This window comes from Simochromis diagramma, unplaced genomic scaffold (assembly GCF_900408965.1).
Source record: "Simochromis diagramma unplaced genomic scaffold, fSimDia1.1 OVJJ01000685.1, whole genome shotgun sequence".
NCBI classification, from domain to species: Eukaryota; Metazoa; Chordata; class Actinopteri; order Cichliformes; family Cichlidae; genus Simochromis; species Simochromis diagramma.
In genome coordinates this window covers 9,292,621-9,306,079 of record NW_024387477.1, presented here as the reverse complement: position 1 = coordinate 9,306,079, position 13,459 = coordinate 9,292,621, and the positions used below count along the sequence as shown (strand labels likewise).

The 13,459-nt window shown below is 42.5% G+C and overlaps 3 protein-coding genes across 10 annotated transcripts in view; 2 read left to right on the top strand and 1 right to left on the bottom strand.

The window, feature by feature from the left end:
* Positions 1-435: 435 nt before the first annotated feature.
* tmem126a (transmembrane protein 126A) lies at positions 436-1,341 on the bottom strand. The gene has a single exon (XM_040016110.1). It carries the CDS (start codon positions 1,166-1,168, stop codon positions 548-550), a length of 621 nt encoding a protein of 206 aa, XP_039872044.1. The 5' UTR covers positions 1,169-1,341; the 3' UTR covers positions 436-547.
* Positions 1,342-3,696: 2,355 nt separating this feature from the next.
* Positions 3,697-11,556, top strand: LOC120724123 (dual specificity protein kinase CLK4-like). The gene is made up of 13 exons (XM_040016103.1): positions 3,697-3,830; positions 5,013-5,173; positions 7,716-7,953; positions 8,620-8,716; positions 9,020-9,086; positions 9,200-9,316; positions 9,415-9,581; positions 9,690-9,784; positions 9,877-10,006; positions 10,093-10,175; positions 10,261-10,340; positions 10,472-10,562; positions 10,784-11,556. The coding sequence occupies exons 2-13, from the start codon at positions 5,013-5,015 to the stop codon at positions 10,982-10,984; spliced, it is 1,527 nt and encodes a 508-aa protein (XP_039872037.1). The 5' UTR covers positions 3,697-3,830; the 3' UTR covers positions 10,985-11,556.
* A 491-nt stretch (positions 11,557-12,047) lies between these two features.
* The window catches only part of col23a1a (collagen type XXIII alpha 1 chain a), a 126,533-nt gene continuing 125,121 nt past the window's right edge, over positions 12,048-13,459 (top strand). For 2 of the 8 annotated variants that reach the window (XM_040016095.1, XM_040016099.1), the window contains exons 1-2: positions 12,050-12,834; positions 13,390-13,459. In XM_040016095.1, the coding sequence (XP_039872029.1) occupies positions 12,541-12,834; positions 13,390-13,459 (364 nt within the window). In that variant the 5' untranslated portion in view covers positions 12,050-12,540. Of the gene's footprint in view, positions 12,835-13,389 lie in introns of all 8 variants that reach the window. The other 6 variants (XM_040016098.1, XM_040016100.1, XM_040016101.1 and 3 more) reach the window with 6 other exon arrangements.

Here is a 13,459-nt window from a genome sequence, read left to right as displayed (position 1 = left end):
ATAAAGGGTAAATAAAAACACACTGATGATGCAGAACTCTCAAAAACTCATGTATCAAATATAACAAACTTAAATCTTTTCTGTAAATTCTTACACAAGCACATTTGGTGATTAAATACAAAAAATGATTAGATGCAGCTCATATGAACCTGCATTTCAACTACTGTTTTGTGTAGAAAAAGCTATACTGACAGGCAAAATCTTTATTTTGTCTGCACGATTTAAATGTAGAATCATTAGAACATCTCAGAGCCGTACAAAGCTCAATGTTTTCAAGTGTAATAAGATAGAGACATATAGAAAATCTGCACACGTAATTAAGTAATTAAATAGCTACTCAACTGGTTCAGCTCTAATTTTAAAGAACACATATTGGGTAGTGCAAACATGACAATTTATCTATTCTTGGCGAACCAGAAAAGATTTCAGAACAGATACGTCAAATACATTTATTTCCACGATGACAATCTCAGGCATTGGGATATACCATGTAAAACAGTGATCAAGATCATTGCAAATGAATGCGTTTATTTATAGTTCAGTGCATTTAGTCTTTGAGTTCTTCTCCACCTGGGCCAAATGTTATCGTGGCCAGTTTGGTATATGTCTCATAGTGCCTGGATCCCAGGTAGGTGCCGAAGAAGGCTTGGAGGACTAAAACTGCCCTCATCCTCCTCAAGACCGGTCTGGAGATCTCCACACAGTAGCGGATCATATTGCCCTTCTCTGGCATCGGAGCTGTACTGTACCTGGAAGCAAGGCCAATATTCATAGGTAACGCCAGGAGGATGGGGTACACCCCACCACCGATCACACCAACAACTGCACCTCGTATTATGGAGCACATGGGACAGTTGAGGTCACCGGACAGGAGCGGGTTGGACACGGTTGCGCTGTACAGGGCGCATGTTGTCAGGAAGGGCAGCACGGCCATGGGCAGGCTGGAGGTGATGGGCGCCTGTCTGACGTTCAGAGCTCTGCGATACAAGCTGTTGGATATGAGTCCCGCAAGTCCGGCGTTTCCCCCCAGATACAAGGGTCCGTAGCTGAAGACTTTCTGATCAATGTCAGGCAACCTCTCGAAGTTCTGCAACAGCATTTCAGCAATCACCGCTTTTGTCAGCCCATTTCCAGAGGTGCTCTTCTTCTTCTGAGGATTTTCCGACATGTTCACAGCGTGTTGGAATCAAGCCGGTTTGCAGCCAGAAAACCTTTGGATAATTCAGATGTTCACTGTAAGCAAGGTGCTTTCAGGAAACGAGACAGGGCGCAGACATGTCTTACCCACAATTCAAAGCGCCGATGTGAGTATTTGTGCCCTGAACGCAACCTGCCAGGCAGGGTTGAGCCTAGGACAAAACAATGAGCTTGGATTTCAACATATAAACGATCACGTTCAGTGTTTTCACTCGGATGTTTTTGTCCCAGAACCCTGTCCCAGAATATTCCTGTCATATGGGGAAAGTATTTTCCCATAACACACACAACAGTAATACTGCTCATTTCCACTCAGAGTGCGGAGAGGAGCGAAGAGGATCTATTTATTATGTTTGAAAAAGCACAAAAACAATAATAAAACGGAGTGGTAATACTTACGTTCAGCATTGGATTGGATGATGGGGTGGGTGCAGTTTTCTCTGGGGTGGAGTCGGGTGGGCTGCCCCAGACTCTGTGGGGCTGGGCGGTGCTGCTGCTGCGGGCCCCGGTCCGGATGGGCCTGGGCCCCCTTGCCCTTTTGGGTTCCAGAGTGTGGGGGTGCCTACTGGGGTCAGCGGGGGAGCTGGCCCCAGGGAGGGGCCGCTTGCCCCTCCCTTTCTTCCCTCCCCATCCTCAGCTGCCTCCCTTTTCCCGCTCTACCACACCCACCCACACACGCAGGGCTTGGGGTGCAGGGGAGGCACTCCCCCTCTGTCCCCTTCTGGCCGCCTGTGCCTCAATTTTATTCTGCAACCTAGACATCCACATTTCTCACACTCTCACATAACACATACATATAGGGCCTTGGGGGTGGAGACGTTTTACAGCATCCAGAGGATGGTCGGTGTATTCCAACCCACCTCTGGCGCTGGTGCCCTATACCTAAATTTTAAATGCATATAGACACTAAGGGTTTTCGGGAGGAGCCGTGCTGCTCTCTGAGAGGAAGCAGGAACCATGCTCTCCTGGGTTTTAAATGCACTTTAGAACAGCACACAGCAACACTACATATGAGCGGGCGTAGGGAGGTTTGGGGTCTTCACTTACCCCGGTTCTGTTAGCCATCAGGGCTGGGGTGCTGGGAGGAGGTGCTGGCCGTCAGATTGGGGTCTGGGATGCGGGGCCTCCCTGCTACTGCAGATAAGGAGGTGGTCCGCTTGCCTCCACCCCAGAGAGAAGGGTTACATCTCCTGGGTTTAGGTGCGGCTTGCCCCTCTGGGGGCGGGGGTACCTGGACCTGGGATATAGAGTATGTTTGGGGAGTGTGACTGTCTGTGCAGTGTCTATTTGTGTCTGTCTACACGTTGGGTGAGTGCCGAGTATTTGGTTGTGTATATGGGGTGGGAATGCACGTTTGTGTCCGTGTGCACCTGTTCGTCTGTGTCTATATGTCAGGTTGGGTCTTAGACTCAACCTCTCTGGGTACATCTCAGGCCCTCCAAAGTACGGAGGCCTATCTCCCCTCACCACACTCCCTGCCGGTGGCTGATGCCCTCAGACGTTGGTGTGTTGGTGGTGGACGGGGCTATGGCTCCCCACACTCCCTAGCAGATCGTTACATGGAGAAACCTTTGGAATACAAGCATGCTGATCCACACAGGTATGCACACAGGTGTACACACGGGTGTTCACAGACGTGGACTACACCTTTCTTGGCTGCTGCCTCAAAGCACATTGTCCGCTGTCTATCTTGCGTGCTGCACAATATCGTTTAATATTTAGTATCTACTGTTATCTACTGCTAGCTAGTTTATTGTGATGGTGCTGTTTTTATTATGTTGCTCTTTTTTTGTTTGCTTTCTCTTCTGTTTTTTTTTTCTCCATACAGGTGATCCAGGCGTTTTGTTTGTTTTTCTTTCTTCCTTCCCCCCCTTTCTCACCATCTCTTCTCCCCTCTGGTTTTCTTTCTCTCCCTCTCTTTCTTTCATTCTTTCTCCATGTCCTATCGCCCAGTCATGTCTGTCATGTTTGTAGCAACCGAAAATAAAATAAATACATAATTATAATAAAGGTCAATCAAATGGACCAATATGGCAAGGCCATGATGATCCACTTGGTAAAATAAATCCGCTTGGCATCTTTCTTGGCCTTAAGACAACAATTCTGATGGCTATAGATCCAAACGGGACACAAAAAAAGAAAAAAAAACAACAAAAAAACCCCCACTTACGTTCAGCATAAAAACAGGAATGAAAAAAGTATATATGGGTATAAAACATTTGAAAGATGCTGTGTTTTTTCCTACTGCAATGTCAAAATAAAATTATTTTCTAGTAAGTAAGGCAAGATACTAAAAACACCCTGAAATAGCTGTTTATTATTTAACATTGGATTCTTTAAGTAATACAATTATTATGATCATAAAAAATGTTTTGTTTAGTTCAGGAAAACTAATTCGTTGTGGGCCGTCTGAAAGACTCAGCGTAGAACAACAAGTCCCAGAAGGCATTGCGATAGGCGTCGTTATTGTGCATTGCGTCATGGAATGTGTTTTAGAAAGTTCCATCGGATTCTACGGAAGGTCGCCATTTTTTGAAGACGGCTGGACGGTCCGTTTTTCCGCTTTCTTTGTTCGTATATTTCCACACAGCCGCAAAAGTATCGGCTTTCTAACTTGTAACTGTGAAATAAAGGTAAGACGAATTCCCCTGTCTCTGGAAATTACTAATTTGGTCCGGTTTTTTCAGTCATTTGGGCATCTTTACTGCTGGCGTTTGCTCATGAGCTTCAAGAGTCGACGCCTTGCTAACATGGTAGTTGCGTGTCTGATTATTACCTTCCACCTCCTCGGAAATGTTATAACTGGCTGAACAGAATATGATGCGCTGCTTTCTACAATGTTAGTCATTCTTAAGTACGATTAGGATAGTCATGTAATGTTTGTTTCAATGAAATTAGCCTGCTAAAGTACCATTCGCGGTGGTTTAAGTACTCGACGTGTGCATAACAAGCTAACTGCAGCTAACAGCTACCGTGTGCTTTATCCCTACACTGCTAAGCAGTTTTACACAAGCAATAAGCAAAAGTTTCAGATTGTGTTTGACTGAAAGTTCTTACAGTTTGTGCAAAATACAAGCGGAGAAGCGCAGGTGGTAGATGGACAACATGGAGCCCTTTAAAGGCCCTTTGCGGTTACCGGGTCAAAACGTCGACCATACGTCCACGTTAGGCCTCATAACTTGTTTGTTGGGGCTTTGCAGTTGTATTAATGCGTCTTTACCTAGCAAACATAACATATTATGAAATATTTGATATCTTAAACTAGGCTAAATTTAGTTTTCTTATTGTCCATTTACCTGTTTTGTCTTTTACCCCGAACAGCTTGCGTAAAATGTGGCTATAATAGTCACAAAGCCTCGAGTCCTACGATCAGGTTGCTAATGTGGCTGTTGTTGTCGGTAGGGTGTTACATGAGCAGAACAAAAAAGTTTAATAACTGTAAGCTGAATTCAGAACATATTCAAATAATTTTCTATCAATTAAATTCCTATTAAGGTTCTAAAGTGTTGAATCTATGTTAATGATTTCAGCATTATTTGCTTAGTCATTAGTGCTTGCATTTCAGCTACAATTTAAATTTCTTCATTCACGTGTAATGCAGGGTATTGGCTCTCTGCCAGTAGGATAAGGGCTCTTTCTAGGAAGCTGTTTATCCTGTAGCTGAGGTTATGTGACCATGGTCCAGTAGGATGCAGTTCACTAGATGTTAAATAACCAGATTTAACACTTTCTGAAGTTTCAGTAGAATTTAGTTCTACCCAATTGACATGTTTTGTTTTCCTTTTTTAAAATTATCTACCCATCATGTCTTCCAGATGCGCCATTCAAAGCGAATGCGCTCCCCTGGCATCTGGCTCGATGAGTACAGCTGGGAAGAGAGGATGGAGTGTCGTAAGCGAAAGAGGCAAGATTCACACAGCAGCGAAAGAGAAAACAAATCTCGAAGAACTCACCGACACCACAAGACCTACGAGGGGTAAATATCTGTCAGCATTTATAGGATACCTATTCAAATTCTGAGCTTGTGTTTAGGGTTTATGTCAGCTTAATGTGGAACTGTTTGACTATAACATGTCTTGGAGGTCCAATAGTGTTGTATTTTTCATTTACTAGTATCCCACATATTTCAAACAATCATTAAACCCAGTGAAACTGATACTGTTATTCTGCATAACTGCATTTAAATTGGTTTACCTGTCAATTGTGTCAAATATTAGCAACAAAAGGTGTAGCTAATGTTTGGTATGATAGGTTTAGTTGGGTCAGACACCCAACATGAGTAAAACCCGTAATACATTACTTCACTTGTGAACAAAGTTCATGTTGGAAAGACTTGTAAAGACAAAATGATCCCCTGCAGAAGGTCATCAGACTGGATGTTATTGTTTTGAGAGACCTCTAGTGGCAGAAGTTATGTTTTGTGGAAAGGCTGTTTGTATAATCTGGCATTGCATGATTGCAACAGTTGATAGCAAATTTTTGATATCTTTAAAACATTCAGTGGTCTTTAAAAAAACAAATTGAACATAGAACCAAATATATAGCTCCTGAACCTTGAAGCTCGATCAGCAGGAATGCCAAAAATACCAGTACATACCTTGGCACAAAAAATGCTAGTTGTTACAGTGTTACACTGGGGAAAAACTGTTAACTGTGCAAATAAACTGTAATTTAAAAAATAAAATAAAAATGAATGTACCTTCAACCAGTACTTAATGAGTCAATTTGTGCCGCTTAGAGAAGCACAAAAACACGATATGGGGCAAGTAACCAATAATGGCCTGCTCAATGTGGCTGATGCAGTATATTTACAAACCATTAAAGGTTTTTCCTGCATTTCCAAATAAAAGGGTGTCCATCAGAGGGTTTCTCCTTCCACCAATATGATATATAAATTCACTCTTTTATCAAATGGCTCTAAATAACAGGACTACTTGGCAGTATGTGGACAAATCATGCTTATGTGTAGTAACCCCTAAAGGCCCATAAATTGGTATTAATCTATATTGGTTTATTTTTTCATAACGGACAAATATATTTTTGTAATGCTGTAAGTCTTCACTGTCTCTGTAATTGCTGTTAGAGAGGAGTAGGTGCTGAGCTGCATGCATACTGAATGTATTGTACACAGGATTTTTTTCATTTTATTTTTTTTTTACAGCATACGTTAATCAAACTTGAGCCAATTTGAATGAAAGCCTGCAATGGTGTCTGCTTCAATCTAGAGCTGGAAGTAATGGTTTGGCATATTGCGTTAGAAGCCCTGTAAGCTCTTGTTTTGATGAGCATGGGAGTTGGTGTTGACTATGGGTGGAGTACTTGAAGGTGACTTGTTACAGACAGGTTTATTTACTTTGCCCTGCTTGTTCAGCTTGTTGGAACACACTGGGTCCTTTGTCTTGTACAGGCATACTCCATAATACAAATGGATAATGAGCACTTATGTAAACCTTAAACTCAGTGTTCATTTACTTAATGTGTTCACCAAGGTTGTGTCCACCAAGGTCATGTTTACTGCGTTTCAACCTTCATGGACAGTGTGTGACACTCGAAATGTGCATGTTAAACTGTCAGTATTCTCTTTTTTTTTTTTTCTTCCTTCTTTCTTTTTTTTTTTTTTGCTTTCAATAACACAAAACTCAAAGTAAAGTGGGTTGGAGACTTGTTTTGCCGTTCCCAGCTTTTTGTGAGTATGCTTGAGGATTCATAAGGTTACATTAGATGTTTTCCAGATCTACTCTAATTTTAATTCTGTAGAGAGGCAGACTTCATTTGGAAGACACTTGACACCATCAGGGTGCTAAGGCTCTAAAGGTTTCTTGGTCTTTTTTAGATACTTAGGTGCTTAAAATCACATGCTAGGTGGGAGTTTGCGCCAAGTTACTGGAAACTTTCAGCCTTATTGAGGAAATAGCGAGTAAGGTAGTGTATATGCAAGTAAACAATTATGCAAGGAATAAATGGAATTTTCCTAACACTCAATTTTCTATTGGCTCAAATGGTACCATGAAGGTGTTGACTACCAGCTTCCAAGATGCACAGGTGTGGAATCGCAGATTATATTTCGCACCATCAACTATCAATGTTTTGCACTTGAACTCTGCCAATGTGGCTCTCTGTCAAGGTGAATGCTTTATTAAGAGGACATGCCTTGGGCTGCCAATGAAAAGCTGTATAAATGTTAAAAAAAATGCCCAGAAGTGTGGTGTTACATGTTGCTTTGCCAACTTGCAAATGGGGTATTTCTGTTGAATCTATAAATAAATTTGTTTTTTTTTAGTTGAACCCCTTATTGAACAGGATGTGGGGTGTTTGGTGGCTGTAAACCAGTAGGTTGCTAATTCCAAATGTTACATAAAAGGCTCCTGGATAGAGTGTCAGGCGATAAGCGTATCATTAGCACTCTCACATCCAGTCTTCAGTTTAGAGCTTGATCACAAACAAGGAACTGGACTGTTCTTACCTGAGCCCTTATGCGTGCTTTTCATCTGTTTGTGTTCTCGTTTGTTTGACTGCAGGCACTACCTAGAGACCCGTAATCTGAACCAGAGACTGGACTCTCGAGAAAGGGACCATAGCTGGGACATGGCCTGTGACGAGGACAGCCATGAAAGCAACTGCAAGGAGAGAGACCGCGATTGGCACCACTACAGCAAGTCCTCTGCACGTAGCAATCGCAGCAGGCGAAGCAGCCGTAGCCGTAGGCACCGCGATAGAAGGCGCCGGCGGAGCCAATCTCGCCACATGTCCTCTTCGGTACGGGAACCTCCTTCTCCTCTCTACCCCCGCCCCTTCCTATCTATACCACCAAGATGAAAGGATCATTACCACTGGTGTTTAGCCAATGCTTAACACCCATTTCTTTGTCTTTCTGTATCTGTGCGTGTGTCCTACTCCTTACTATTAAGCATGATTTCCAGTAATGAAACGTATGGGGCTTGGGGGGGGTGGCTCGGGAAGTAATGGATTGTGAGTGTAGTTTTGCAAGAGAAAAGTGGACTCATTATTTGTTGCTGTGATCATAGTGGGCAGTCATTTGACGTGATGGTAAATGGTAAAGCTGTATCCGAAGAGTTAAAAAGAGCTACATGTAGAAAGACTGTAATCAAGTTTAGTTTTTTTTTCTGTACTACTTTGAGAAAGTCTCTCATCTGTAAATCTTGTTGCCATGTTTTTCTTCTGTAACACACACTATGTGGTGGCTGCCGCCCAATTTCTCTGACGGGGCTGAATTTGAATTTGGCTGCTCCGTCCTTCCGTCCATTCGCCTGATGGTGTTACTGAACGGGCTGAATCTATCCACCCCTACAACTCCCCCCCTTGGTCCGGTTGAATGAATGGCGATGTCGCATTGTGGTGGCCTGGTGCTGGCTGGCTGATGGGTTATTGGTGTGATGGCGGATTGCGGCGGTTCCGGTGCAGAGGAGGAGCCATCACCGCAGGAAAAGATCCAGGAGTTTTGAGGATGATGACGAGGGTCACCTCATCTATCACAGTGGAGACATGCTAAGAGCGAGATGTATAGAATTATATACCTTTTCTTTCTACTGTTGTTCACACTTTGTCTCTTTCACTCTCTTGTTGTCTGGTTTTTATTTCCAAACATTAATTTAGAGGCTGAAATATTTCGTCCAGTAGACTTACATTTTTGGTTTAGACATTGATTGTCAGTGTTACATTTACTGCTGAGTTTATTGCCAGTCTTAAGAAGACTTTTACTGTAGCTAAACAGAGCAATATAACATCAGGCAGTGAACCAGCAAAAGGTCAGTTTTCTCCTGTCATTGCTAAGTGTCTAACTTCTACTCTTTATTTTCTGTAGATGAGATTGTGTGTACTCTAGGAGAGGGAGCCTTTGGGAGAGTCGCTGAGTGCATTGATCATTCAAAGTAAGTACTATCAGGAAAGAAAAGGAAAAATGTTCCTGTTAATGTAATGTGTTCATTTACTGCTGTATACTTTTAGGTTTAAATATAAAGTCTTGTATTTCCTTTTGTTTCAGTGATGGGGCTCGAGTGGCTCTGAAGATCATTAAAAATATAGACCGCTACCGAGAGGCAGCTCTGTCTGAGGTAGAGGTCCTTAAACAGCTGAATTCCCTCGACACTGATAGGCGATAGTAAGTTATTATCACACAGCGATGACAACATACTAAGATTTATATAGCTCTACATGCTGTGTATATTAACATCTTCTCTTCCTTCCTTTCCCATTAAGTGCTTGTGTTCATATGCTGGACTGGTTTGACTTTAACGGTCACATTTGTATTGCTTTTGAGCTGCTTGGGCTCAGCACATACGATTTCCTCAAGGAAAACAACTTCCAGCCTTTCCCCATTGACCACATCAGACACATGGCCTACCAGATTATTCGAGCTGTGCAATGTAAGTAATGAATACTTGCTCTGTTTGTGTGCAGAAAGCTCAGCAAGTTAACATAAAAGATCAGGGTTAAAATTGTTTTGTTTTTTAAAATGTGATCTTGTCTTTCAGTTCTGCATAAGAACAAGCTGACGCACACAGACTTGAAGCCTGAGAATATTCTCTTCATAGAGTCAGAATATGATATGGAGTACAATCGTGAAATGGTAAGGTTTTGTTGATATCAAGTACTGGTAAAAGGTGAAATATTGTATGTGGGAGCAGCTGTGGGAGCTTTACGGTTGTATTTTGTTCTCAGAAAAGAGATGAACGAACGTTGAGGAATCCAGATGTGAAAATTGTTGACTTTGGTAACGCCACATATGACCACGAGCATCATACCTCTGTGGTGTCAACACGTCACTACCGTGCTCCTGAAGTTATTTTAGGTAAGTAGCTGTTTTTAAAGCACTGTGCTGAAGCTTGAGACAACCCCTGGGGTGGTGACTAAACGATTTTACATGGTGTCCTTCAGATCTAGGGTGGGATCATTCCTGCGATGTCTGGAGTGTAGGCTGCATACTCATTGAGTATTATCTAGGAAGTACTCTTTTCCAGGTAGGTAACAGTACATGGCAGATACACAATCCTGCTATTTGGCATGCCATTGAACTAATTCAGGTCATATTGTTTCCTCATTCAGACACATGACAGCAAAGAGCATCTTGCTATGATGGAGCGAGTCCTGGGCCCCATTCCTACAAACCTCCTGGAGAAAACAAAGTAAGGGTTGATTGAAAAAGCTGTTTGTTAAAATTACTTAGAACTAGAAATTATATAAATTTTGATTATGCATGTTTATATACAGAATTGACAATGTGGAATGAATTGACTTTAAAACAAATGTTCTGCAGAAAACGGCGATATGTTCACAGGAACAAGCTGGATTGGGATGTACATAGCTCTGCTGGGAGATATGTCAAGAAACACTGCAAACCCCTCAAGGTAAGAATAACTGATGGAGAAGACCGTAAGTCAGAGGTGGAGACGTGTTTTTTATCGAAAAATATTAAAATCAACTTTCTCAGTTCTGTCAAATTATCCCGATTGTGCTCTTTAACTTGGAAAATATTGGTTGTTGTAAAGCAATAAACAATGGCTTTAGTAACAAACCCATAGAAACTGATTAACAGTTGTCATTGTTTTTGTTTTTTTTATGTCATCAGCATTACATGATGTCAAAGCGCGAAGACCACCAGCAGCTTTTTGACCTGATAGAGAAGATGATGGAGTATGACCCAGCTAAGCGCCTCAGTCTTGAGCAAGCCCTCCGACACCCCTTCTTCGCATGCTACCACAAGAGCAGGGGCAGAAGCAGGCGCAGTAGCAGTAATAATAGCAACAGCAGCAAAAAAGACAGCTCCTGAACCTGTAGACATCTGGCATGTGACCTCAGTTAGTCTGGCTGTCTCAGGCCAGTCTCCACTTCCTGCCTCTCTGGGAGAGGTGTAGTTAAGCTGACTGTATCAGTCCACTGCCCCGCTACACTGTGTCCTGCCCTGAAAACTGTTTCGTCTCATTTGTTAACCAATTATATTCATATAGATGACATTTGTGATGTAATGAACCCACCATAGTTGATATCTATTTATTTGCTGATGTAATTTAAATTGTATTTTCTGAACATGTACTGGAAGAACTTTTTTTTTTTTTTTTTTGAAGTCCAGATTTGTCAGTGTTCTCTATTTGCAATGGGATATAGGTCATTGGTGAATGAACAGATTGGGAATCTCTTAATCATTAAGTGTCTTGAGTAATTTATTTAGGGTTGATGTTTAAAAATAAAATAAAACACACACAAACTATTGGGGCAGAAAATCCTTGTACATAGTACTAAGCTTGTTTTTTGTTTTGTAGTTTTTGTTTCGTTTTTTTTTTTCCACTGAATGGTTATGTAAATTTTTGTGAAATACATTTTCAATAAACAGATCACAAACTATCGATTTTGTACATGGGTTGCAGTAGTTGCGTATGTCCTCATGATGGCGCCAAACAGCTAAAATACTGAAAAATTTAAACAGTCTGAGGCCATTACTAGAGCTCGTTGTAGCAGCTTGAGCTGAACCAGAGCCTCGTGTCCATCTTAGCGCGATGTCCTACTAATAAAAGGGGGGAATATTAAGTGAAGATTGTTCGAGGATTTCAGCCTGTCTGTGTGACCTAACCCTGATCACTGTCAGACTTACAGGATCAACTTGCATCTCAAACTAGTTAAAAAGCCTTTTTAAAGCAATGATTTTGTCCTCTAAGACTAAAGGACAGTAACTGGTTCAGCACTAAAGACTGTGCAGGTTTTTTTTTCTCCTTTGTAAATGATCCTGTTTTGTATTAGAGATGGACAAAAACAAGCCTTCAGCGCCCACATATCTCCTGAACATCCTCTGCTGCTGCTCTCATTTAAATAAAATGGACTGCATTGGCTTGGAAGAGTTTACTACTATAATATATTCTTCATTTTTATTTAAGTCTCAGGAACCAACCCGGATTTTCCTGACTGATCTCAATTGTTCCGGCCAAATCTGTTTCATTTACAGCTGTCAATCTAAAGCCTCCCACGTGGTCTTCAGGGCGGGCGCACCTCGACTAGTTGAATGTGCAACTTTTAAGTGGGCAGTTGCACTTGCGCGTGCATGTAGGATACTCAACAGAAAACGTCCTGGAAGTCTGGAGGCGCGTCTTCTGCGGCATCCAGATTACTCCCATCTGGTGCAAACCCGGTGCGCGCCGCGGCTGCCTCTTATTCCAGGACTAATTTCAGTCAGCGCTTTGAACCCCGAGCGCACTGCGCTGTGGCGGAGTGTAAGTGAGTGCGTTAAGTTCGAACTAGGAGCCTGAATACGGTTTATATTTTAACAACGCCAAATACAACAAAGTATTTTGGCCATTTCTGTTCAGCAAGAGGATTTAGAAGTAGGATCGCACCATGGATACGGTCGGCGACTCTATCGGAGAAAGTAAGCCGGTGTGCCAGTGTACCCCCAAGTCCCGGAGCCAGCGATGGGTGCCAGGTTTCCCCATCGCTCTGTGCTTGCTGATGTCGATGAGCTCCATCACCGTGTGTCTTCTGATGAGCTTGAAGACCTATCAGCTGGAGAACCGACTGCAGATGGAGTTGGACAAGGCGTCTATCTTCCAACACCCGAAAAGGGCGTTCGTAAACGAGGATGGGACCCTACTGTCAGAGTTGAGCACCCCAATAGGAAAGCTCGTGGAAGAGGTACATGTCTGTTGTGGATACGCAGTGATTGTCGTTGATAAATACATGTGCTATGCGTGTGGATGTCTGCTCCCCGTGCCCAAACTTTGCGCAATAACGCAGAACATGTGTAGTCTGCGCAGGCAGACTTGGCAATCGTTGGCAGTTGTACCCTAATTGCCTCCCCACCACCACCCCAAAATCAGTTAATGCACAGTGTTAGGAATTGAAAGGCAACATGCAGCTGGCCAATTAGTTTGCGGTTGCGGCGCTTTATGGGGTGACATAACCGTTGATGATAGACACCAAACTAAAATGTTATCACATGGAAAAGAAATTAAGCAAACTCTTCTCATTTGGAGCTGCATATAATAGCAGAAAGATCATGACCTCATAACTGTTACTTGGATATCTTGATAACATTATTTTGTTCTCTTAATCCCAATTTATTCCCATTTAAATTAAACTGAAATCTCATTCTCAAGGAACTGTTAGAGTTAGTGAAACTGTACTATTTTGCAACTGAGTGCATTCATGCATATTTATAACGTACTGGAATGTGCCCTTTCTTTGCAGAAAGTGGTGGCTCTGACGCCAAAAGTGCGGCCAGCGAGGGATGTTGGCCAAGAGTGCTCCTGTCCTCCAG